This window comes from Lactuca sativa, chromosome 4 (assembly GCF_002870075.4).
Source record: "Lactuca sativa cultivar Salinas chromosome 4, Lsat_Salinas_v11, whole genome shotgun sequence".
Classification (NCBI taxonomy): domain Eukaryota; kingdom Viridiplantae; phylum Streptophyta; class Magnoliopsida; order Asterales; family Asteraceae; genus Lactuca; species Lactuca sativa.
The window spans coordinates 145398758-145422863 of record NC_056626.2 but is presented as its reverse complement, the minus strand read 5'-3'; the positions used below and the strand labels follow the sequence as shown (position 1 = coordinate 145422863).

The window sequence follows — 24106 nt, the reverse complement described above, 5'->3', positions numbered from 1 at the left end:
TTGGTGACTCCGCGTCCAAATTAAGCGCGTGAGTACGCGCAACGTACCCCTCTGGTACGCCCAGCGTACTCACTTGCTACACATCCTCCACTCAAGCATGACAATTCAATAAAGAACAAGGATGAAAGAAATGCACCTGAATCTCGGGGTGTTACAATATATATATATATATATATATATATATATATGTGTGTGTGTGTGTGTGTGTGTGTGTGTGTATATATATATATATATATATATATATATATATATATATATATATATATATAGAGAGAGAGAGAGAGAGAGAGAGAGATCTTTATAACCTTAGGATTATTTTATAAATGATTAAGATTAAAATGGTGCTAACAAATACTATATACCTTTCTCCATAGAATCCTATATACATGAGCTAAATTTGGTATAAGTAAAACTTACTTCTAAAATTAAAGTGTGAATAAATATAATTCTCTTAATAACGTCTCTCCCAAAATCTCACCACCGCCTCTCACGCATTCTGTTGATCGACTATCACCACTAATAATCAGCGCCCAACTCCAATGCCATCACTTGCGGTCAATGCTCCTTACGATCGCCGGACCACCACCATCTTCTGCTATTTTTCGTTGGCGATACATCCTCAGCCCTATACCACCATTGGTACATTTATTCTCTTCAACTAGATCTTGATTCAAACATGCATCGACAGCAGAGGAAAGTTGAATTCGTTTTAGCTAAATTAACGAAAAAGTCCCAATATTTTGACGAATTAACGAAAAAAGCCAGAATACCGGCTAAATCTGCGAAACCGGCCACCGAGGGTTATTCCGAAGTTTTTGCCAGTATTCTGTCCTTTTTTGTAAACAAAATTTAATTTAGGACTAAACCATAAATTGACCTAAAATATTAGGACTTTAATGGAGATTTCCCCATAAAAAATGTCTTATACATGAGTCGATCTATTCTGTAGCCCAATAAAGTTTTTTCACATAATGTCCTATAAAGTTTTTTCACATCCAAAATATGTCTTAAGTCTTTCGGTATACTACCTACGACCAAGAAGAATGGAAAGCTTCCGAGTCAGCAAACAACACCACTACTGTGCGAGTGTACTCCCAACAAAGAAGAGAGAGAGATTACATTCTCATTCAGTCATTCGTCCGTTGCATCCTGTGTCATGTCATGCACCATAAGTCAAGGTCGTGGAGATGGGGATCGTGTGCATAGTCGTAGTAGCCATGCCACCTCGCCACAAACAGGCCTCGTGCCTCGTATTCGCAACGACCTTATAATTTTTGAAGTTTTTTTAGATGGATCTCAAAAGTAGGGATGCAAAAAGCCTCATACCCAATGCAGAACCTGAAACGCACACCCGTTTTGACTGGGGAATCCCCAGGTTGACCGGGGATGGGGATGGGGACGGGGATGGGGAATACCCGAATAAAAAAAGTGGGGATGGGGATGGGGATGGAGATACCCTTAATCCCCAACCCTGGACCCGCCCCCGACATATATTAATATATGAAAATAATACAGAACATATATTTATAGTATAGTTTATAATACATAAAATTTGATCTAATAACCTAACTCATTAGTAATTACTTGGTTGAAATTATACTTTTTGTTTTTTTTATCTAATTTAAACTCGTGTATATATATATTTTTTCTTTTTGGTTGATCTATTTTACCTTAAATATCAATCTGATAATTTATTTCTATTTGATTTTTCATGTATGTATTTAAATTTGGTAGAAAATTTATTTATATTTTTTATGCAATTTATGGGTACTTATATATTTTATAAAATCTTTAAACTTATGCGGATAAAATTGAAATATAGAGTTTTTTCTTACGTAAAAGTTTGCATGTTAAAAAAGAAAAAAAAATCTCTGTTACCCGTTGGGGATCCCTAGTCCCCGTTGGGGGTGAGGATGGAAGTTTATTTATATTTCCCAATGGAAATTTGGAATGAAGATTTAGAGAAGGGGATTAGGTCCCTGTGTTTCCCCACCCGGTTGCCATCTCTACTCAAAAGTCAAAAGGGTCGTTAGTTGACAGTTTCATAGCCAATCTGTTCAAAAGAGATGGTTGGGGGGGACTTTACGACAATTTACCAAACATTGGGGCGTTTTCTGTTATCAACCCTGAAGGAGAGTATATATTGCATTATTGCCACCCTCCACCGCCGTGTGCTGGACGGTTAAAAACCGATTGCAACCGTTTCCGGCCTTCCTGTATCTCTTTCCGTAGATCCCGAAAAAGCGGGAAACAATAGAAAAAAAAAACATAAAAAGGTCGCAAACAGCTTTATCCAATTCAAATGATGGCGGCCAATGAAACCAAAGATGACCTTTACGCTCTCTCTCTTCAGGTAACCAACTTCTCTTCATCATTTCCAAAGTTTTTCCGAATTACCTTTTCATTTTCAATTCAAATACACACCTGTACGTTATTACGTCGGATCTAGGGTTCTACATTGCTCCGTGTCCTTAATTTATCGTCTAATTTATGTATGTATATGCATGAATATGCAGAAAGAAGAAGAAGAAAAGTATAAGGAGTATGATCTCGGATCTGACGACACTGACGCCCCTCTGCCCCTAACCGTCACCTCTCGTGTTCGTTCCCCTGCTTCCTTTCATCTATTTTTATCTCCATTTCACTGTTGTAGTCCACTTTCTGAGACTATCATTATTGTTTTTCTAAAACGAGTCATGAATCAATTCCCTCAAGGCTGCAACTCATTCATGTGTATCTCCAATCTTCATGAATTATGGAAAGGGGTCTGGATGGAGGGAATATTATGTTGATTAGTTATAGAGATGAATGCTCTTGGTTGTTGCAGGTATTGTACATGTTAGGTGATATTGCAGCAGGCCCTGCTTTTCGATTTACTCAATGGTTGGAGTTAGTACGGAAGCGTAGTGGCAAGTATAAGTCCTCTGGCTTCCCTCATCGTCCTCATCGCCCTCAAAAACTTGATAATATGCTCTTGAGGTGATCTTCCATTTTATAAAATTTCTTTGATTAATTGATAGATAATTTATCATTTGTAATTCAAAATGAACCAATCATACAGATTGGGATAATTGGAATCTTTGATAGCTTAATCTGTAATTGTGGTCATTACTGTTCAGTGCAGGAGATTTAAGCTTGGAATCAAAAAATTCTCCTCTTTTTGAGCAAGTTGCAGAAATCAGTTTGTGGGAAAGACTTGGTAAGGCTGCTATGTTGAACATTGATCCAAGCTCCTTCTCTTGGGACATGCTTTCTTCACTTCATCACACTGAACATAGTAGTAGCAATGAGCATTCAGAGGATGAAATGAGTAAAGCATTAGAGGTATGTGAATTCAGGAGTTTAATTTTCCCCTTCCATCTTCTTTCTTGAAAACTTACAAATTAGGGTTTGTGTTTGTGTTTGTGTTTGTATTGAATATAGGTGACAGTGAATTCTGGTGGAGTTGTATTCTTTGCACTATTCAACAACAATGAAAGTCGTGAGTTTCTCCCCAAGGAAGCAGCAGCTGTAATAAAAATAGCTTCTTCTAGAATGGCTACACAATCAGAACGCCTTGGCTATGAATTTGCAAGATGGCTAGGTGTCAGAACTCCACAAGTTATTACACTTTCTTACTCTCTCTTTCTCTCGGATTCATCATTTTCATAATCTTTTCAATCAACCTCTTACAACATTTGAACTTTTTCAGGCTAGAGTCATTCACAATTGTAGTACTGAATGGTTAAAGATCAAAGAAGCTGCAGAAAAAGCAAAAGAAGCAGCAGTTTCTGATGGAGATGAAGTTGGTGAAGTCACGTGCTCGGAACTTCTAGAAGCTCTTGAACTCAGCCGATGCCTTTATCTCATGAAGTACTACTACACTTCACTCACTTTATAATTGCAAATTGGGAAACTTGCAGAGAATAGCAACATACTTTCCCCTATCTATCAATATGGTCAAATGTACTTTACTTTTTACCCGTAGTATAAAGTAAAGTACATTGTCTATATTGTTAAAATGAGTAAAGTACGTTGCTATTTCTAGCAACATGCCCTTAAAAATTCTTGTAAATAAACCTTAGAAGACATAACGATTTACCCTTTTATACAGTTATGTGCATGGATGTCCTCTATTGGAAAGCTCAAGTGCATTTAAAACCCAAGAAGCTGCAGAAAAGACAGCAGCTGCCCTTGGGAGAATTTTAATGTTGGATCTTGTTATCAGAAATGAAGACAGACTTCCATGTCGTTACCTTCGTTGGAGGGGCAATTCTGCAAATTTACTTTTAGCTGACAAAATGGCAACTGCAAATAGGGACGCGTTAGAAGAAGCCTTTGATTCTGCTATCAAAAGATACAGACCAAGGGTAATTCGGGCATTACAGAAAGAAAGAAGGTCAACCTCAGTAGATAGCCGAATGAGTGTGGATGGGTCGGAGTTATCATCATCAAAAAGCTCTGATCTTTCTGATGCTATAGGATCTCCAATCTCTTCTGAAAAAACCCTAAAAAGACAAATTACAATCGATCCAATAATCGGTGATTTTGACATTGTAGCCATTGATTCCGGCGTCCCTCGCCGGCCACCCGCCGGAAAACGTGCAGGTGATCAAGAAAACTACCCGAAACTTGTTGAACTTTTGATCAACAGCCCTGAATACGCATCACATCTTTTATATGAAATAACAAGTGGGAAACTAGGAGTCCCTCAAGAAGCCATGGAAACTCCTCCGGACAATTCGCCCTTCAAAGACATGATTTCGGTTGTTCATGAATTCAGAAGTGGGTTTCGTGCAGCCCTCATGAACTTGCAGAGTTTTCATATATTTCTTCTCACACTTCACCAGAAGTTGGATAGTCTTTTAAGGAGTTTCATGAACATTATTGATAAATCTTCGGGTGGTGATTTTGATAAAGAGGATCTGATGATTCTTGAATCTCCATCACACTGTGTTTCACCACAAGGTAAAGGACAGGGTGATACACAGGAGGGTTGTAATGATACAGAAATTCAGAAAACAGCTTCTTCAAAGGGGGCATCATCTTCAGGTTGCAAAGAGAATTTTGACTCCATTTCCCCAATTTCACATGGAAAGTCTAGTAATAAAGGGAGTGGTTCTGAACCTCTTCGTAGCATGCGTATTACCTCAAAGCTACGTGATTTTCATAAATATGCTAAGGTTACTTTGTTTTACTCTTCATTTCGTGTTTCTTAACTGGATAAGTTTTCTAGATTTTAAAAAATATTGATCTTCCTCAGGTTGATGCTGAACTAAACAAAGAATTAGAACAATGGAACGAATTACTTAAAAATGAAGCAGTAAAGCTCTGCCAAGAGAATAACTTCACTTCAGGGTTTTTCGAGGGCAGTGAGAGTAATTCTGTTGTTGATGCTTATGAATTGAAGGTAAAAATATCACTATCTCCATATTAACAAGAAGCATCTGAATTATTATTATTATTAACTTTGTGTTTGTTTGTTTGTGCAACTTACAGCTCAGGCTTGAGCATATCCTTGAGAGGATATCATTAATATCTGATGCTGGAAACACAGAAAAACCTTCACTGATCACAAATAGCCTATTCATTGGAGGGGCATTAGCTGCAAGATCTGTTTATACACTGCAACATTTAGGGATTACACATATATTGTGCTTGTGTTCTAATGAAATCGGCCAGGCTGAATCTCAACGGGCAGATTTGTTTGAGTATCAAAACTTTTCTGTAAGTGATTAATTATTAATCTTTCCTTTCTTTTTTTTAAAAAAAAAAAAAAAAGAAGGGGGGGTGTTTGTGATGATGATTGATGAACATGAACAGATAGGTGATGAAGAAGAAGCAGACATCAGTCAGATCTTTGAAGAAGCTCATGAATTTATTGAAGCTGTTGAAGAAAAAGGCGGGAAGGTTCTTGTTCATTGCTTTGAAGGGAGAAGCAGGAGTGCCACAGTTGTTCTTGCATACTTAATGATGAGGAAGTAAGTGAAAGAGTCTGTCTTTACACATAGTTATTATAAACACAAGGCCGGGGTAATTGAAAATTATGTGTTGATTTTGTTGTGAAGGAAGCTGACTTTGTCGAGGGCATGGAACAAGCTAAGAAGGGTTCACAGGAGAGCACAGCCAAATGACGGATTTGCCCGTGTACTTGTGGAGGTGGAGAGGAAGGTGCACGGGAAGGTTTCAATGGAATGGCAACAGAAGAAGCCGTCAATGAAGGTGTGTCCGATATGTGGGAAGAACGCGGGGTTGAGCAGCAGCTCACTGAAGCTTCATTTGCAGAAATCGCATAAGAAATTGTCATCAGGGAGTGTAGACAGTGCCATGAGCATGGAGATTCAAAAGGTTTTGGAGGCACTCAACATTTCAACACCAAGACAATCTCATTCAAGCGATTGAACTGCAACATTTTCTTTATGCCAAATTTGTATTTTGTAAAAATTATTTTATAATCATACATACAGCAGCTACACCTGTAGAATGTAAAAACTTTAAATAAAAGTAAAACGGTTAGTAAGTTTAAGTTATCCAACCCTTATAGTCTAGAAGTTCGTTCTACTTATCTAAAATGCATTCTATTATTCTTTTAAATTACATGTTTGCTCCATGTACTTTTTATTTTAGGTTGCAGGAACATTTATAGAATTATCTTATGTTTGAGAAAACTATCTAATGATCTCTATGTTTGAGAAAAAAATTAAATAAATGGTCCCTACAAAATTATCTAATGGTCCCTATTTTTGAAAAACTACATAAATATTTCCCTAAAAAATTATAAAATGGTTTGACAAAGTTACCAATATGACCCAAATGATCTTACTCACCATTTAATGATATATTATTCAAAAGGTTACCAGTATGACCAAAATACCTTTGTCACTACCAATGAGTTTGTAGTTCCTTTGGTTGATGACACGAGAGGGCCATTCCAAACCACACTTCAGGCCACTACAAGCATGCATGTCGCCACTGTACGTCATACCGACATCCAAATCCCTCCTAATGAAATTCCCATTGATTGTGTCAATCTTTTGACTGTTCCCATCCTACAACACATGAAATTATTTTAATCCACACATGATGATCACATATGGTTTGTTGGTGCTAACAAATTACCATGATCTCCATTAGGATCTCCACGATCATACTATAACACACATGACACTATGTAGAATGCCCAAGACACTCGTTGGGCTACTCGGGACATGCATCCTGTCTATAGGAGGCAGATATATTGCATTTATTCAATATATGGACATGCAAACTAAAGAAAAGAAAGATGATGCTTTGACATATTCTAGAATGTCTTCACAAGTATCCCTTGCGTCGTACATGTGTTTTGTTGTTCACATGTTACATAGTTTGACATGTTATAGTGCCTATGTTTTCTTTATGTGCTTTGTGCTAGCTTACAAACATGCCGTATTTAATCACCATGTTAAGATTGATGATGAAAGATGATATATGCTGAGATAACATTGGTTAGACAGTTAAGTCCCTATCATGCATTGCATTCCTTTATCAAGCAATGATTTAAAGATGAAAAATGTTTTAAAATATTGAAACTCATTTAAGACAAAAGGTGATTAAAGGTGAAATAATATGAAAGGCGTTTTAAAAATGAAAAATCATTTTAAGACGAAAAATGTTTAGATATGAAAAATATAAATTGTTAAAAATAACTTATTCATTGTTATTAACAATGGAATAATAGTTGTTCTATTAAATTAAAACGTTCATACGAAAGATTTCCATTATTTTGAACCATATTATAACATGAAAATGTATTAGAAAATTAGAAATTAAAGTTATAGTTATAATGATAAAAAGTGCATAATAAAAATATTTGAAAAATATATATTGTTGAAAATGACTTAATCATGTATGGTATTTTATTTTTTCACCAGACTTTTTAGTAAATGCTTTTAATATGTTTGATTATTGCTAAAATTTATTATTTATGTATAATGGAGCAAATCATATTTTAAAATAGCTCTTCGAGGTCATGTTCACAAAATAAAACGATTAGTAAGGGCATATTTTCTTAAACAATTCATTATGACATCCGCCACACACTTATTTATAAAGGATGTTTTGTTAAAATGTGACTTGTAAGCGATTTGTAACCCCCATTTCATTATTTATCAATAATATAACCCGTTAATCTCTCATATGAAGATGGACACAATCGCCTTGATCACGTCGGACTAGAGCATGTGTATGGTAGTCATTCGCACAAGGTCCACAAGAGTCGAGGGGTCGTAAAGGGTAACGACTTGGAACACCCCAAAATGTTGGTAGTTTTAATGTTACCAGGTCATTTTAACATAACAAAATTTACAGATTACCAATGGAGTTTAATTATTGATTCTATTACAAGTTAGGGGGTGCAGAGTGGACATTTGTATAAAACGAGTTTGATCACGGTCCGACCGAATGGCGGGGGTCAAGGGGATTTCACCTCCTTACGGAATATACTTTCCATAGTTATATTCGAAAGTGTCATCTCTTATTTATGGGACATAATTAATATTTAATGATGGTTGATACTTATCTTTGATAATTAGAAGAATTTGAATTCTATATAAACCTTTGCTCGTGGCCTCATATAATTGTCTTGATACAAGACCGTTCCATGAAGGATTATCCACATAATCTGGATTTTGTGTAACCTAGACATAAGGTCGAAATATCACATTCAAAAAGTGTCCACACATTCTTCAAGAACATCCAATTTCTCATCGCTTTTAGAAACCTTGTTCTCCTATCTACCCCAACAAAAAGCTGGAAATTATTATATATAAGAACGTTCAACATATATAACAATAATAAATGTAGTGTATCGGTTGAAGTCCATTTTTATATGTAAGAGGCTCGTTTTTTATCTGAGTAGGGACTAGTATTTACGTTTAATTCCCCATGGGGTATATTTGTAATTATGCCATGTTTTCTCGAAAAGTCAAACAAAATCCAAGGAAATCCAACCAAAAATCCATTCGTTTTCAATAAATTTATTTGATAACGAGAACTTCTTGTACAATATGGTGACTATCTTGCACCCACATATGTATTTTGGAACACTCCTCGTATGGGTTAAAAGTTATAAAGATTTCTTTTCAAAACATTTAGCCATTTATAGGAAATATTATGGAATTTAGGTCCCAAATTATATTTAAACAATCCAAGTTTGAAAATTTATAAAATGATGGTGTACAATATAATATCAAGACAAAAGTCAAGGAACAACCACTACATGATTTGTGGCCTTCTAAATATCCAACCTAATCTTTACAAATCTTTCAACATGAGTGTGTGTCAAAATTTTAACGTTAGGCTTGGGGAGCTTAGTGAGTAAACGTGGAGTTAGACTTTGGAATAGAATTGGATAACGTCAATAATCCAATTCCTAAGTCCTAACACTCCAAAAAAATCAAAAACCGTTTATAAGTATAAGGTATTTGCGGTTAAGAAGCATTATTTAAATCATTACAAAACCGATTCATAGGCAATGCACATGCTTTTAGATTTTCAACCCAAGTTCTCTACCGTTAAAACAAAGTACCTTGCATTCTAGGATCCTGATGGTCCAATGGCATAAATTGGGTAGTAGCATCACACCCAAAACTTGTTAGAAGGCAACAAGATCACGGAGATCAACATTTAGGTAACATATGTCCATCATACATGATTCCATGGAATGGGTTAGCAAATTTCATCCCTAAATCTTTTAGCTTAATCATCACGAAGACGAATAATAGTCCAAAGACAAACAATAGTTACAAATTTGAAAAACAAATCATTCCCAAAAAGTGTCCAAAAAACACTTAAGTCAACCCATCCTAAGTGCTATGCACAACTATGTTGATTATATATGTTTTCAATCCAACATTGTATTTTCAAGTGAAGACATTTCCAAATTAGGTTTCACGTAATGCACAAACATACCATAATGGTCACATAAAAATAAAAATACTTATTATAAAGTTTTATAATATATTTCTACATGACGAGTTGGAGCCTTCCAACTCGTCGAGTTGCCCTGAAAATATAAATAATAAGCTTTTAAATTCATACCTGAAGATTGAAATGTTACACTTACATTCGGCGTATATAGGCATACGCGATGGGAGCCTCAATCCTGGACCTTGAGTACGCTAAGCGTACAAGCTGAGTACGTTGGGCGTACTCAGCTGAGTCAACTCAGCTGACTTTTTGACTTTTGAATTTGACCAGATTTCGACCAAGTTTGAATTAGGGGTATTTTGGGTATTTTGAATTGTAGTTGAGTTTGGTCATTTTCAATGTATAGGTGACCGGTAGAGCTTATATTCGGAGCAATGTCCTGTTCAACTATCTTTTCAGACTAAGAGGTGAGTTCTCCTCACTATACTTATGGGTCGAATGCACCAATGTTGACCCACTAGGCTATGTGCCCTGGTATACAAGATGTTGTTATGCTGTAGTGATCTGTTAGATCTGTATCTTTGTATATAGAATGTTGTTATGCTGTAGTGATCTGTTAGATCAATATCTTTGTATATAGAATGTTGTTATGCTGTAGTGATCTGTATCCTAGTATATAGGATGTGATATGCGGTCGTGATATGTAGATCTGCCTATTACATGTTGATTGTTTATATATGTTTATTTGTTGCATATGTCGACATAGTATGGTTGAGGCTTTACTACTATGTGCGTGAACCAACAGACCGGGGGAATCCAACCCGATGGTTGTGGACCTGAAGGTATTCCAGTCCAATGATTGATTGATAGCATGCATGATTGTATATGTTATATATGTTGTGTGTGGTACTTTGAGGGATCTCACTAAGCGTTGACTTACATTTTCAATTTATTGTTTCAGGTACTTCAGACAATCATGGAAAAGTGAAAACGTGATCGTGCACATCCTCTTGGTTTTTATGATTTTGGATTTTGAGGTACTCTGATTATGACCGTTATTCTTGGAAACAATGTTTTGTAACTATTGTGGTCGTTGGATTGGTTTTGAAAAATTGAAATTTTTACTCTGATTTTTAGGACGTTACATCAATTCAAAACATCCCAATGTAATTCTTTTTATTGGCCTCTAGCTCCTCGCTAGGGTCTTTTTTGTGTTTTTATAAAATTCAGCCCGTTCCAAAAAAATACCTAAAATAATGGCATTAGCAAGAAGGGGCATAAGGTCGACTCAACATTATGTATAAATTGTGGGGTTGAGGAGGAAACTGGAGAACATTTGTTTGGGTATGTTCTTTTGCCTGTGAAATCTAGGAAAAAGTTTTTTGTTGGTGTGAAATGGGTTATGAACAATTTGTAAACACATGTGGCATACTAGCTAAGACACAATAGATGGAGAACTCGACCTGGGGCAAAAAACTAATTCATGCAATTTTCTTTAACTATCATCTGGTCAATTTGGCGAGCAAGGAATGATATTGTTTTCAATAACAATTCCTCTTATGCTGCCCATGTTTTTTATGAAATTTTTCTAGGGTCCTTTCATTAATCATATTTCGGCATTCAAAACAAATTATGACTCACGAGGCAATTACCACACAATGCTCAGCTAGTGCAGGACCACATTTGGAATAAGCATTTAGCTTGGGGTCGTAAATTATAACTTTGCGTTTCGTTTGAATATTAATTATCTCGACTTAGAATGTAGCTCCTTCGAAAATCGATACCTGTTTTCTAACGTTAGAAACATATTCGTTCTTAGCGGGCTTGATATCGATCTTTCTCACATTTTTGAATTTCAGGTGGGAGGTGGTGGACTGAGCACACACCCTTTTCTGGCTCGATGATTGGTTAGGGAATGGAAGCCTGGCTACAAACTTCCCATCTTTATGTGTGCTTGACAAGAATAAATCTTGTTTTATAGTTGACACGTCGGCAGATGACAAGTTTTCGTAGGCTTGGAAAAGGCAGTTCAGTACTCCGCGAGAGATGTTGGAGTTGAATTTAATTATTAATATGGTTAGCCAGGTGGTGCGGTCTAATGGTCCTGATGATCAGAAGTCTAGGTTGTGGACTGATGGCAAGTTCCTTGTGAGCGATCTTAGAGGCCTCATAGATAGAAAATTGACCATTTCGGTAAGCAATCCCACTGTTTGGCTGCAATTGGTTCCTATTAAATGTATTGGATTCATTTGAAAGGCTTGTTTGGGGCGCATACCCACGGCGACGACTTTGTCCAGAAGAGGTATTAAAGTTCCATCTTCTTCTTGCGTAATGTGTATCAATGAGGTAGATACGGAAGATCACATTCTCTTGTTGTCCTATTGTGATTGATACTCTCGTATGGATTTTAAATTGGTGTGGTATCTCTCCTCATATTCATTTCCATTTCCGATTTTTTTTGAACTTTGCGGCCACATGGGGGAATTGTCCTAAAAAGAGGAAGATTCTCCTCGCTATTTGCTACGGTTACTTGTGGTGTGTTTGGAAGACAATGAATGATGTTTGCTTTAACGAGTTACAAATGAATTCTTCAAAGCTGACAAATAATACGATTTCTTTAGTTTTTAGTTGGATGAAACATAGGGGCGGTTTTGGTAATTGTAAATGGAAAGTTTGGGTTTATTTCCCCTTTGACATTATATAAGTTGTGTTTCTCTTTCTCCTAATCTTCTTTCTTTTAGACCGGAGGGTATGGGAGGGAAGCTTCCCTCATTTTTGTGGGTCATACCCCTTTTTCCCTCACCTAAAACCCAAGGAATGGATGGGAAGCCCTTTCCTCATATTTTTTTTTTAAATAAGTTTTTTTTATGATTTATAAATTTTAAATTAATACTAAACATAAAATTTAATTAAAAATAAAAAACATCTCATTAATTAAAATAAAACTTACATTAAACCTAAAATTTTAAAAACTAGAAAATTAAAAAAAAAACACAAACTAAAAATCAAACAAACCAACAATGACCAACGGAAAATATTTTTTCATAATTTTTTCCCTCTTCTTCATCACGAGATCGAGAAATTAAGATTATATCGATCAAACGACGATGATATTTTCTGCATTTCGTCAATGTCCACGCAGAAATCAGATGCACCCGAAGAAGTCCCTTTTTCCTTTCTCTTTGCTTTGTCCCTACCCATTGGGCGGACAATTTCTTCTAGCTTGAGTTCGTCATCCTGATTTAAATCTAGACCGACCCGAGTATCGAAGGAGGTTGTGTAACCACTAGAGCCCGTTTTCGTTCTCTTTGATTGTTGGACTCCAAAAATAAAATCTTGCTCGTATTTTTTCCACCTAGGACATCGAACCAATAATTTCCAACAATCGTGCCACTTGAATGGTTTTCCGACTTCTTCAAGGTAAAACTGCAAAGCTTCTTGAAGTATTTGTTCGTCCCTTTGGCCGCTTTTCCGTTGGGTTTTTAGGTTGTTATACAACCTGTTTATTATTGAAACCCCCTTTGCTATTTCTCAAAACTTCGAATTTAGTTGATGTTTCGTACGGTACTCGTCACCTTTTTCTTGCTCCTCTCGAAACCGTTTTAAAATGCGAAACCAAAAATGGTCTCTCGGTTATGCGTTTCCTTGAATTGAATCTTCAGAAATGTCAGCCCAAGATTTGACCAAAACTAGCTCTTCGTGTGGAAGCCATGCAGTCGACTTTTGTCTTCCCGGTTGTGCGACACCCTCGCGCGCTTGTGTTTTCCCTTTACGTCTTTGTGGGGGTGGTGTGAGTTGAGTTTCGGGAACCATCTCTTCTTCTTCTAAGTCATCCAAATCGTCGACAAGTTGGCGTTGTTGGTGAGTTTGAGTTTGAGTTTGAGTTTGGGTTTAAGGTTGAGGTTGATTTGGCGATTGTTGATATGAAAACACAACAAAATTTGAAAACATTTGCGGCGAAACATTTGGAACTTGCATCGGGTAATATTGTTCAACATTTTGGTATTGAAATTGTAGCAGGGATTGAATGGGAGCATCGAGTTGGGGGCGATAAACTCCTTGTGATGATGAATCGATAACAAAAATGTTTCGAGAAGGGATGTTTATATACTCGAACCATGACGTTTTTTCCTTCGATCGGAAGGCAGAGTTTGATTGTCGAGATTCATTTTTTTTTTGAGAAAAAAGTAGAGAGAGTAGAGGATTTGTGTGAATTTTGTTTGATGGTAAATAGTTATGTATTTATAGGTGTGTAAAAAGGTTAAAAAGAAATGAATTTAAATCCATTTAGCCGTTGCAGCCAAAAAAAATTATTTCTTTTTTTTACCGTTGTTCAACGGTTGAATTTAAAAAAAAAAAAGAAATAAAATAAAATAAAAAATAACACCCAATCACAGCTGGAGAGAGAACACGGGAGAGGTTTCCCTCACCCATTCCCGCACCACCCTTCCCCGCACCGACGGTGCGGTGTTCCGCCGGGCAGGAACCTCTGATGAAATAATTCAGAAATAGTTTTTTTTTAATTGTTTTATGTCATGTTTTTATGTGCTGAATAATTCAAGCCATGTTGGCTGTTGAAAGTCCGAGTCTTAAGCTAGTAGGGGTAGTTGCAGAAATTTTAGCACTATTTCATGTTTAAATAGATAGCTACTGGTAACGTTGTATTTATCACTTTTCCCTTTTGAGCTTAGTAAAAAGAAAGGCTCCAGAAAGCTGCAAGCTTTAAGCACCTGTGTGCTCTGTCTTTTTTTTTTTTTTTTTTCCTTTTTTGCCCCTGTACCTGTTCCATTGATTGCAGGCTTGTAAAAAGGCCAACAAGTGGTATCAAAGCATACCTGGTACATGCCCAAGTATCAACCTAGAGAAGAAGAGATGGCAGGAAGTGGCAGCAATGGGAATGGTGACAAAGACGGGCAAATCACCCTGCACTACCCGATGTTGACAAGGAGCAATTACAGTGCATGGGCAATCAAAATGAGGGTCTTTATGTTGGCCCAGGGTGTTTGGGATGCAGTAGAACCCAGAACTGCTAACACCCTCGTTGAAGCAAAGAAGGACAATATGGCTTTGGCTGCCATTTATCAGGGGATACCTAAGGATTTACTGATGACTTTGGCGGAGAAGAAGACTGCTAAAGAAGCCTGGGAAGCCTTAAAAATCATGTTTGTAGGGGCAGATAGAGTGAAGGTTGCAAGGATCCAAACACTCAAAGCTGAGTTTGAAGCCATGAGCATGAAAGAAACGGAGAGTGTTGATGATTTCACCGGAAAAATCATCAACACAGTCAGTACATTAAGAACCTTGGGGGACAAGGTAGAAGAATCTCAAGTTGTGAAGAAACTATTGAGGGCAGTTTCGTCCAAATTTCTTCAGATTGCCTCGACACTCGAGCAATTTGGAGACTTGGAATCGATGTCCGTTGAGGAAGTAATCGGGAGGCTTAAGGCGTATGAAGAACGTATGAAGAGCTCATGTGAAAGCGATGATCGGAAACTCTTGTTGACTCACAAAGAGTGGTCCAATAGAAACAAAAAGAAACAAGTGGGTGATCCAAAGCAAAAGTCAAGCCGGGGTGGATTCGGAGGTTCTCGTGGAGGTAGTGGTAGAGGCAGAGGAAGGAACGGCGGTGGCCGTGGTGGTCGTGGAAGGGGAAATTCACACCATCAGAAAGAGGGAAGCCAACATATGTCGAGTAATCGAGACAAAAGCGAGATTCAGTGCTATAATTGCCAGGAATTTGGGCATTATGCCGCCGAATGTAAAAATCCAAAGAAAGAACGAAATTACGAAAGTAATCTAATTCGGGAAGATGAAGATGACGAACCTGCTCTGTTACTCGCAACATATGAAGATGGAAACAAGGTATTTCTGAATGAAGAAAACATCAGTCCTCGGCTACAAACTCATGGTAATTCTCAGAACTCGTCTCGTATTTGGTATCTTGATACGGGGGCAAGCAATCATATGACAGGAGACGAGTCCAAGTTTACAGACCTGAACAAGACCATACAAGGTTTTGTAAAGTTTGGCAATGAATCCAAAGTACAGATTGAAGGGAAAGGCTCAATCGTATTTAGATGCAAAGATGGTGGGAGACGAAAACTGAATGAAGTTTACTACATTCCTGATTTGTGTAGTAATATCATTAGTTTGGGACAGTTAGCAGAAGGAGGAGATGAAATAAGGATTAAAGATCCTTTTCTATGGGTTCGCAACCCATCTGGAAGATTGTTGATGAAGGTCCGTAGATCAAATAACCGACTCTACAAAATAGAATTAGAGGAATTCGGGGCGGTATGTCTCAAAGTCGAAGTTGATGATTCAATGTGGTTGTGGCACAAACGAATGGGGCACATCAATTTCAATTCCATGAAACAAATGGTGGAAAAAGGAATGATCAATGGAATACCAAAATTCTCAGTACCATCGACACCCTGTGAAGGCTGCCTGGTGGGTAAGCAAACGAGAAACCCATTCCCAACACATACAAAGTTTAGAGCAAAGAAAAGACTCGAACTGGTCCATGGTGATCTGTGTGGGCCAGTCACACCTCCTACACCCTCCGGGAATCGATACTTTATGCTGATTGTTGATGATTTCAGCAGAGTAATGTGGATACATCTGATGAAAACAAAGGATGAGGCACTACAAGTGTTCAAGAACTTCAGAAACAAAGTTGAGACTGAAACAGGGGAGAAGCTGAAGGTATTACGAACCGATAGGGGAGGTGAGTTCTTGTCAAATGAATTCACAAGGTACTGTGATGAAACAGGGATGCAGAGACACTATACGTCTCCTTACTCTCCACAGCAAAACGGAGTAGTAGAGAGACGGAATAGAACAGTACTTGAAATGGCGAGATGCAACCTTAAGACAATGGAAATGCCTGATGTATTATGGGGGGAGGCTGTAACCCACTCTGTTTATATCTTAAACAGGGCACATACAAAGGCTTTGAAGAATGCAACTCCATATGAGATATGGACCGGGAGAAAGCCACAGGTGAATCATTTGTGCGTATTTGGTTGTGTAGCTCATATGAAGGTTATGAAAGGTCACCTAAAGAAGCTGGAAGATAAAAGCATTAAGCTAGTTCATCTTGGAGTTGAAAAAGGCTCAAAAGCCTATAGGCTATTGGACCCAGATACCGGAAGAATGTACGTGAGCCGTGATGTGGTATTTGAAGAAAAACGAGCCTGGAATTGGGAAGATAACATGAAGATCAAAGCTATGCCAGGAATGAGCTTCACTGTTGAAGGCTTTGATCTTGAAAGTGAATTCTTTGATGATGAAGAAGAATGGGGAGAATGGGTGCAGGACACACCAGATCAAATCGCGTCGCAGCAGTCAAACAATTTTGACTAGACAAATGAATCGGGTCACCCGAACCCGGTAACCCCAAATACCCCGGTAAATTCCCCAATCACACCCAATTCCCCCATTTCTCAGTTCCCCCAAAACTCTTCGATAAATTCTACCACCACTTCGAGCTCCACCGGCGGTGGTGCTCCCAAACGCTATCGAACGCTCACAGAGCTGTATGATAACACTGACGAGATTTTTCTACCCCCTGAAGAACTACTCTTGACTCACAGCGATGAGGAACCGGCATCGTATCTCGAAGCAAGCAAAAAGAAAGAATGGCGAGAGGCGATGGAGGCTGAAATAGCCTCGATCGAAAAGAATAACACCTGGTGCTTGGTGAATCTTCCAAATAATCGAAAGGCCATCGGGTTAAAATGGGTGTTTAAGCTGAAAAAAGATCCAGAAGGAAAGATTGTCAAGCACAAAGCTCGGCTTGTGGCGAAGGGGTATGTACAGAAGCATGGAGTCGATTTTGAAGAGGTGTTCGCACCTGTGGCAAGGATAGAGACAATTCGTCTCATTCTTGCTTTGGCTGGGTCAAGCGGATGGAAGGTACACCATTTAGATGTCAAATCAGCATTTCTAAATGGCAATTTGGAGGAGGAAGTTTTCGTCTCGCAACCTGAAGGATTTCAGAAGAAAGGAAAAGCTCAAAAGGTTTTAAAATTGTCGAAAGCCCTGTACGGCCTCAAACAGGCTCCTAGAGCTTGGAATGCCTGTCTGGATCAACATCTGAAGGCTCTCGGATTCAAGAGATGTGCCTATGAGTACTCAGTCTACACAAAGAAGGAAAAGGGGAATGTTCTAATTGTAGGTGTGTATGTAGACGACCTAATAGTGACAGGAAACTGCTCAAGGAATGTAGAGATGTTCAAACACGACATGAATATCAAGTTTGAGATGAGTGATCTCGGACTGTTGACATACTATCTTGGCATAGAGGTGAAACAGTATACAGGGGGGATTACACTCAAGCAAGAAGCTTATGCCAAAAACCTGTTATCAAAGACAAAGATGAAGGATTGCAATCCCACAAGAGCCCCAATGGAGCACAAGCTCAAGCTGAGAAAGAATGGAGAAGGAGATTGGGTCAACCCCACTGAGTATCGCAGCATTGTTGGAGCATTAAGGTACCTAACTCACACTAGACCAGATATCACCTTTGCAGTGGGAATTGTGAGCCGTTATATGGAGAAGCCAACAAGTCAACATTTACAAGCTGTAAAACATATACTCAGGTATATAAAAGGTACGTTGGACTTTGGCTTAAGGTACACAAAAGGGGAAGAAAATGTAAGTCTCACTGGTTACACAGACAGTGATCTTGCTAATGATCTAGATAATAGACGAAGTACAAGAGGCATGGCATATTATGTGAACAATAGCCTGATCACATGGGCATCTCAGAAGCAAAGGTGTGTAGCCCTTTCATCTTGTGAAGCTGAGTTCATGGCTGCTACTCTAGCAGCTTGTCAGGGGATATGGCTAAGAAGACTTCTGAGAGAGATAACAGGTCAAAATGTTCCCCCAGTTGAAATAAACGTGGATAACAGGTCCTCCCTTGACCTGATGAAAAATCCTGTTTTCCATGGAAGGAGTAAGCACATAGATATTCGGTTTCATTTCATCCGAGAATGTGTAGAAAATGGGGAAATTTCTGTGAAATTTGTGCCAAGTGAAGAACAAAAAGCAGACATTTTGACAAAGCCACTTGGAAGACTGAAATTCGAAGTGATGCATGATCTACTTGGGGTAATGAAGGTATGACTTCTGAATTAGGGAGGAGAATGATGGAATAATTCAGAAATAGTTTTTTTTTAATTGTTTTATGTCATGTTTTTATGTGCTGAATAATTCAAGCCATGTTGGCTGTTGAAAGTCCGAGTCTTAAGCTAGTAGGGGTAGTTGCAGAAATTTTAGCACTAATTCATGTTTAAATAGATAGCTACTGGTATCACTTTTCCCTTTTGAGCTTAGTAAAAAGAAAGGCTCCAGAAAGCTGCAAGCTTTAAGCACCTGTGTGCTCTATCTTTTTTTTTTTTTTTTCCTTTTTTGCCTTCCATTGATTGCAGGCTTGTAAAAAGGCCAACAACCCCACGATCCTTCCCCGCTCCCACTCTGTCCGGCGTTAGGGTGTGACTTTTTTATAAAATCGGTCTGTTCCAAAAAAAAACAAATATGTTCTCTCTCTCTCTCTCTAAAAAATCTGTTACTTTCTCTCTCTAATCATTCTTCGCCATTTTAAACAGAAACATCACCACCACCCTCACATAAGTAGCAAAAGAAACACCGCCACAACACCATCAGCAAAATCATGAAAAGCCATTAATTCGATCACCATTGTTAACGGAAGCAGCATCACCTTCAACACCTACTCACCATCATTTAAGCCACCTTTAAGGGAAGCGGCACCACCATGAACTGTCGGGTCTACCACCACCAACCAACCATCATTGTTTTCATATTGACAAAAAAATTCAATCTCCACATAACATTCAAGCAACGTGCAAATTTTCTTTCAATTTCCACAACATTTTCAACTCAAAAAATTCACAAAAAGAAAAGAAAAAAAAAAAGTTGACTCAATTACAGATTACCACTTTGATGAACAAAATTTACTTACAATCAAACCCAAAATATACTTTTATTTGCATGATCAACTGTCAAAACGATTCCGGTAAAGGATTCCCTTTTAAAAATGACCGAAACAACACCAATGATCTTTCAGGCTGTGAGAATGGCGCTTCATGTGATGCACCTCTTACAGTTGCAAATGAGAATATATTTCCGTACACTTGAGTCCACCCTCCAACCTGAAATTAAGTCAAAACCATCAATTATTCAAATCTTCCATAATGTATATGTACAACTTCTAATGCATGCAATACAATCAGTTTCAGCATTACCTGTTGCCCTTCGAACCAAACTCGATATGGTACGGTTGTTTCGAGTCCCATTTCTGTAGCGAGTCGATGGACTAAAGCCCGGCTCCCCATCAATGGAATTACAGAATCTTGATCGCCACTATATTATATTTATTATACGTTTAATCAATAAAAGATTCACTCAGTATAATTTACACTATTGTTTTAACTTGTCCAGACAGTAAGGAGGTGAGAATCCATTGCAGAGTTTCAGGGGGACAGGGTGATGTACCTCCCCTGGTGGTTGTGGGACCGGTTAGTGGGTGGGGTATACCCTTTTTCTTCCGTTTGACTTTGAAGGTCAAATTATATACTTTTTATCTTAAAATCATGGAAAGTACTAGTTTTGAATCTTGGAAGTCAAGTTTTTATGTAGTTATACATTTAATTAATGGGTTAAATGCAAAATATAGCATTATATTGTACTTTGAAAATCTACCCAATTATAGCATTATACTATACAAAATCTACCCAATTACAACATCAAATTTTGCTTAATTTGTAATTCACGTGACATTGTTATAATTTGGTAGATTTTTCAAAGTACAATGTAAAAGTATGATGCAATTTTAAACAAATCAATGTAAGTAGTAGGTTGCTTTTCTTGCATTTTAACCCTTAATTTAAGTAACCAAAATCAAGGACAAAAAAAATTAAAAATCTTGTATACCTATAAACCAGAACCCTAATTCCTTCTTTGAGGAGTGATCCCACAATATTGATGGTAGGTATCTCGATATTGAGTAGTTCATAATCTAAGATGCTGGTTTCCAAATTTAAACCAAAAACAAATAAATATATTAGATCGAGATTTAATAAATTAATAATCCGTTTATATATACTTTATAAAAAATCAAGAACTTACTTGCTACAAACTTCCCATTTTCGGACTCCAACCAAACGTGCATGTAAAGCTCTCCTAACATCACGTCTGTTGAGATAATTAACAGTTTCATCTTCCACACAAACATCGACTCTCTCAGTTACTTGCTGCAATTAAATATAATTATGATTATGATCTATGTAATTAATGGCATGAAGAAACTGATGATTAACCAAATTAAACTACATTTATGGTGTGATTAATGAAGAAATTGGAACCTGGGGGCTAATGATCTTGGATTGCGAGAGCACTGATGGAATACAGACATCAAGAGTAACATCATATTTGTCCACAAATCGACTGGTTTCTCTGCTTACTTGACTATATACTTTTGAGCATATGGGTGAAACTGAATCTCTGTAGTATTCACTCACATATCGTGAATAATTGCATGCAGATGTGAATAATTTGTATGTTGAATCTGATATAAGCCCATGAGACCAGAAATATTCCGCTCTTGAATTCAAATCAGTTGCATACTCCAATACTGGATTTCCTAGCTGCATTGTTTGACAAACACATTAGAGCTTAGTTGACTTTCAAAAGTCAAATCTACTACTTTTTGGATGCATAATCAATTTATCGCAACTTTGCTATAATTTGTGTAACACAATTGATTTGGATGATTAATTTTGTAAAATCGAGTTCAGATTGATTAACAATTATAAAGTTGAAAAAGCGAAAGCTTGTATCTTTTTGGAATGTTGGGAATATTACTCTTTTTTCCCTTTTTGTATTTCACGGATTTGTCTCGAATATAACAGAAAACATGAGAATTGTGGTTTTACTTTGTAACACTTACAGCAATTCCTTTTAAATTGAAAAGCTTCTTGTTTTTGTTGAATTGAACCATAAGTTCAGCTAGTTGCGGAATATAGTGACCTGGCACCAGTACCCCCAAAAAAGGCATTAAATATAAAGAAAAAAAATTTAAATTTTTTTACATGGGAATTCAAGAAATTTAATGAAAAAATCGTGTGCGAAAAAAAAAAGATATAAAGATTACCTGCATAACTTTCTCCTGTTATGAACAAATCTCTCTGTTGATACTGAGGGAATTTCAAGAACCATTTGTGCAAGAACACAAGATTGTCCCTAGCTTTAAATTTTTAAGAAAAGAAAAGAGAAATTTAGAGAAAGAAAAATGAAGAAGAAGAAGAAGAAGAACCCATTTTCCTACGTTTTCACAGTACATGAAAACTCATGAAAAACAACTTTTTTAAGGTTCTTTTGAAGGAATAACACATTAAAAAGAAGGCCTTTTGAGGTTCCTAAAAAAGGGTAACTTCTTTTTCTCAAAGCTATTTTTAGGGCATAAAGAACATAAGTAAACAAATAATTCTGCCGAAAGTAAAATCACCAGAAATACCTGTAATCGCATCAGTGACAACTTCATAACCAGAAGAATTCGATGAATCATAAGAAAACCCTACTCCAACTGGGGTCTCTAAGTACAACATATTCGCCTCTGTAATTTTTTCAAAAAAATTAAAACTAACCCATGTAATTTTAATCGAAAATGTGAAATTAAAACTAAAAAGGGTATCATCTTTTTTCATCATAATTGCAATTGCTGTACCTGTGTTCCAGCTATACTCATTTCGAACCAGTCCCTGACCATTTGGCCTAAAAGGTCCATTTTCAGAGAATGCTCCAACACCCAGTGATGAACATCCAGGCCCTACAACAAGTTTGCTTAATCAAAACTTCACGGAAATTGATTCAATTCAATTTTTCATAACTTTTAAGCTTTTTCTTCATCTTTCTTGAAAATGGGTACTTCAGAATTCAAATTCTTACCTCCATTCAACCACAGAACCAGTGGTTTTGAAACTGGATCAACTTCAGCTTCAACAAAGTAGTAAAAAAGGGCTCTTTTTCTTTTCGAATCCAAGGTGACATAACCTGAAAATTGTTGAAACCCAACAGGTGGTTGTCCAGGCAATTTCAAAATCTTGTCGGATTCCGACAATGATGGTTCGCCCACAACCACCGTGAAAGCACACAGCATAACCATCAGCGAAACAGCCATTGTCATGGCCATGGGTTTCTTTCAAGAATCAAAGTCAAGATTTACACTTTACACTTTTCAGTGAGATGAGATGAGATGAAAAACTAACAATATAATGAAGATGGGGGTGGTTATATATGGTCAGTGGAGAGCATGAAGTTATGGAATTCTTTTAAACAAACAACTTGGTGTGCATGCTTTGTTTTTTATAATCATTGTAAGGGGCAAGCTTTTTTACACATTTGCAGGCCTGAAAATGGTGGGTGTGTGAATTGGGGTCTATGTCTATGAGCATGTGGGCATGGGCTTCAGGGCTTGGTTTTATTTTGAAAGTGAAAAAAGAAATAGAGAGAGAGAGAGAGAGAGAGAGAGAGAGAGAGAGAGAGAGAGAGAGAGAGAGAGAGAGAGAGAGAGAGAGTGAGAGTGATGAGTTACTCTGTAGTCTGAATATATGAGATGAGAACGCTTTAAAATTTTCTGGAAAATTGTTTCAGAAATTTTGTGAAAAGTTGCTTTTGGTCCCTCCGTTGTTGGCTTCTTATCATAGTACATACAGATTTAATCAGTTGAAACTTGGAAAGAAAAGAAAAGGGACAAGCTATACAATTGAATTTGTTTTTTTGTTAAAGGGCTTAAGAACAAACAAGGGTATGTTCCACACCAAAAGTGGCTTTACAGGCTTATTTCTTTTCCCAACAGATAAAGAAATTACAGAGATATATAATGATGGTGATTTCTGATGCATCCAAGAAAGATAATAATCACATATTTGTAGTCTTTCACAAGTTCACTGTTTTACTTCTTAGAAATATAGTAAAAGTTAGGACTAAATTACAGAAATGGTCCCTTTGGTAATATTAAAAATCACACTTTGACTCTATGTTTCATAAATTTAGCAACATCAAACTTTATAGTTTCATTTTTCTTGTATCCTTGTTGTATGGTTGGTCTTTAACTTCTCATCATTAAGGTGTTGTTTGTTTTGGAAATGGTAAAATGTTTTTAGTCTTTTTCCGTGTCTGCGGTAGAAGATGTGGA

The 24106-nt window shown here is 37.2% G+C and overlaps 2 protein-coding genes across 3 annotated transcripts; one reads left to right on the top strand and one right to left on the bottom strand.

Annotated features, from left to right (window-relative positions):
- Window positions 1–2033: 2033 nt before the first annotated feature.
- LOC111892223 (dual specificity protein phosphatase PHS1) lies at window positions 2034–6509 on the top strand. 2 transcript variants are annotated; one of them, XM_023888294.3, is made up of 11 exons: window positions 2034–2353; window positions 2517–2600; window positions 2828–2979; window positions 3120–3324; window positions 3424–3600; window positions 3692–3852; window positions 4094–5162; window positions 5243–5389; window positions 5479–5706; window positions 5803–5960; window positions 6048–6509. In XM_023888294.3, exons 1-11 carry the CDS (start codon window positions 2303–2305, stop codon window positions 6379–6381), a joined length of 2766 nt encoding a protein of 921 aa, XP_023744062.1. In that variant the 5' UTR covers window positions 2034–2302; the 3' UTR covers window positions 6382–6509. The 2 variants fall into 2 exon arrangements, with proteins under 2 accessions (XP_023744062.1, XP_052626423.1); XM_052770463.1 differs by lacking the exons at window positions 2034–2353; window positions 2517–2600 and having other exon boundaries at window positions 2842–2979; window positions 3125–3324.
- Window positions 6510–19714: 13205 nt separating this feature from the next.
- Window positions 19715–23720, bottom strand: LOC111892283 (serine carboxypeptidase-like 45). Its single transcript, XM_023888358.3, has 10 exons — window positions 22858–23720; window positions 22637–22738; window positions 22427–22525; window positions 22064–22156; window positions 21860–21939; window positions 21276–21557; window positions 21040–21164; window positions 20845–20937; window positions 20157–20274; window positions 19715–20063 (listed from the first exon to the last, which is right to left on the bottom strand). The coding sequence occupies exons 1-10, from the start codon at window positions 23099–23101 to the stop codon at window positions 19914–19916; spliced, it is 1386 nt and encodes a 461-aa protein (XP_023744126.1). The 5' UTR covers window positions 23102–23720; the 3' UTR covers window positions 19715–19913.
- Between the last annotated feature and the right edge of the window lie 386 nt (window positions 23721–24106).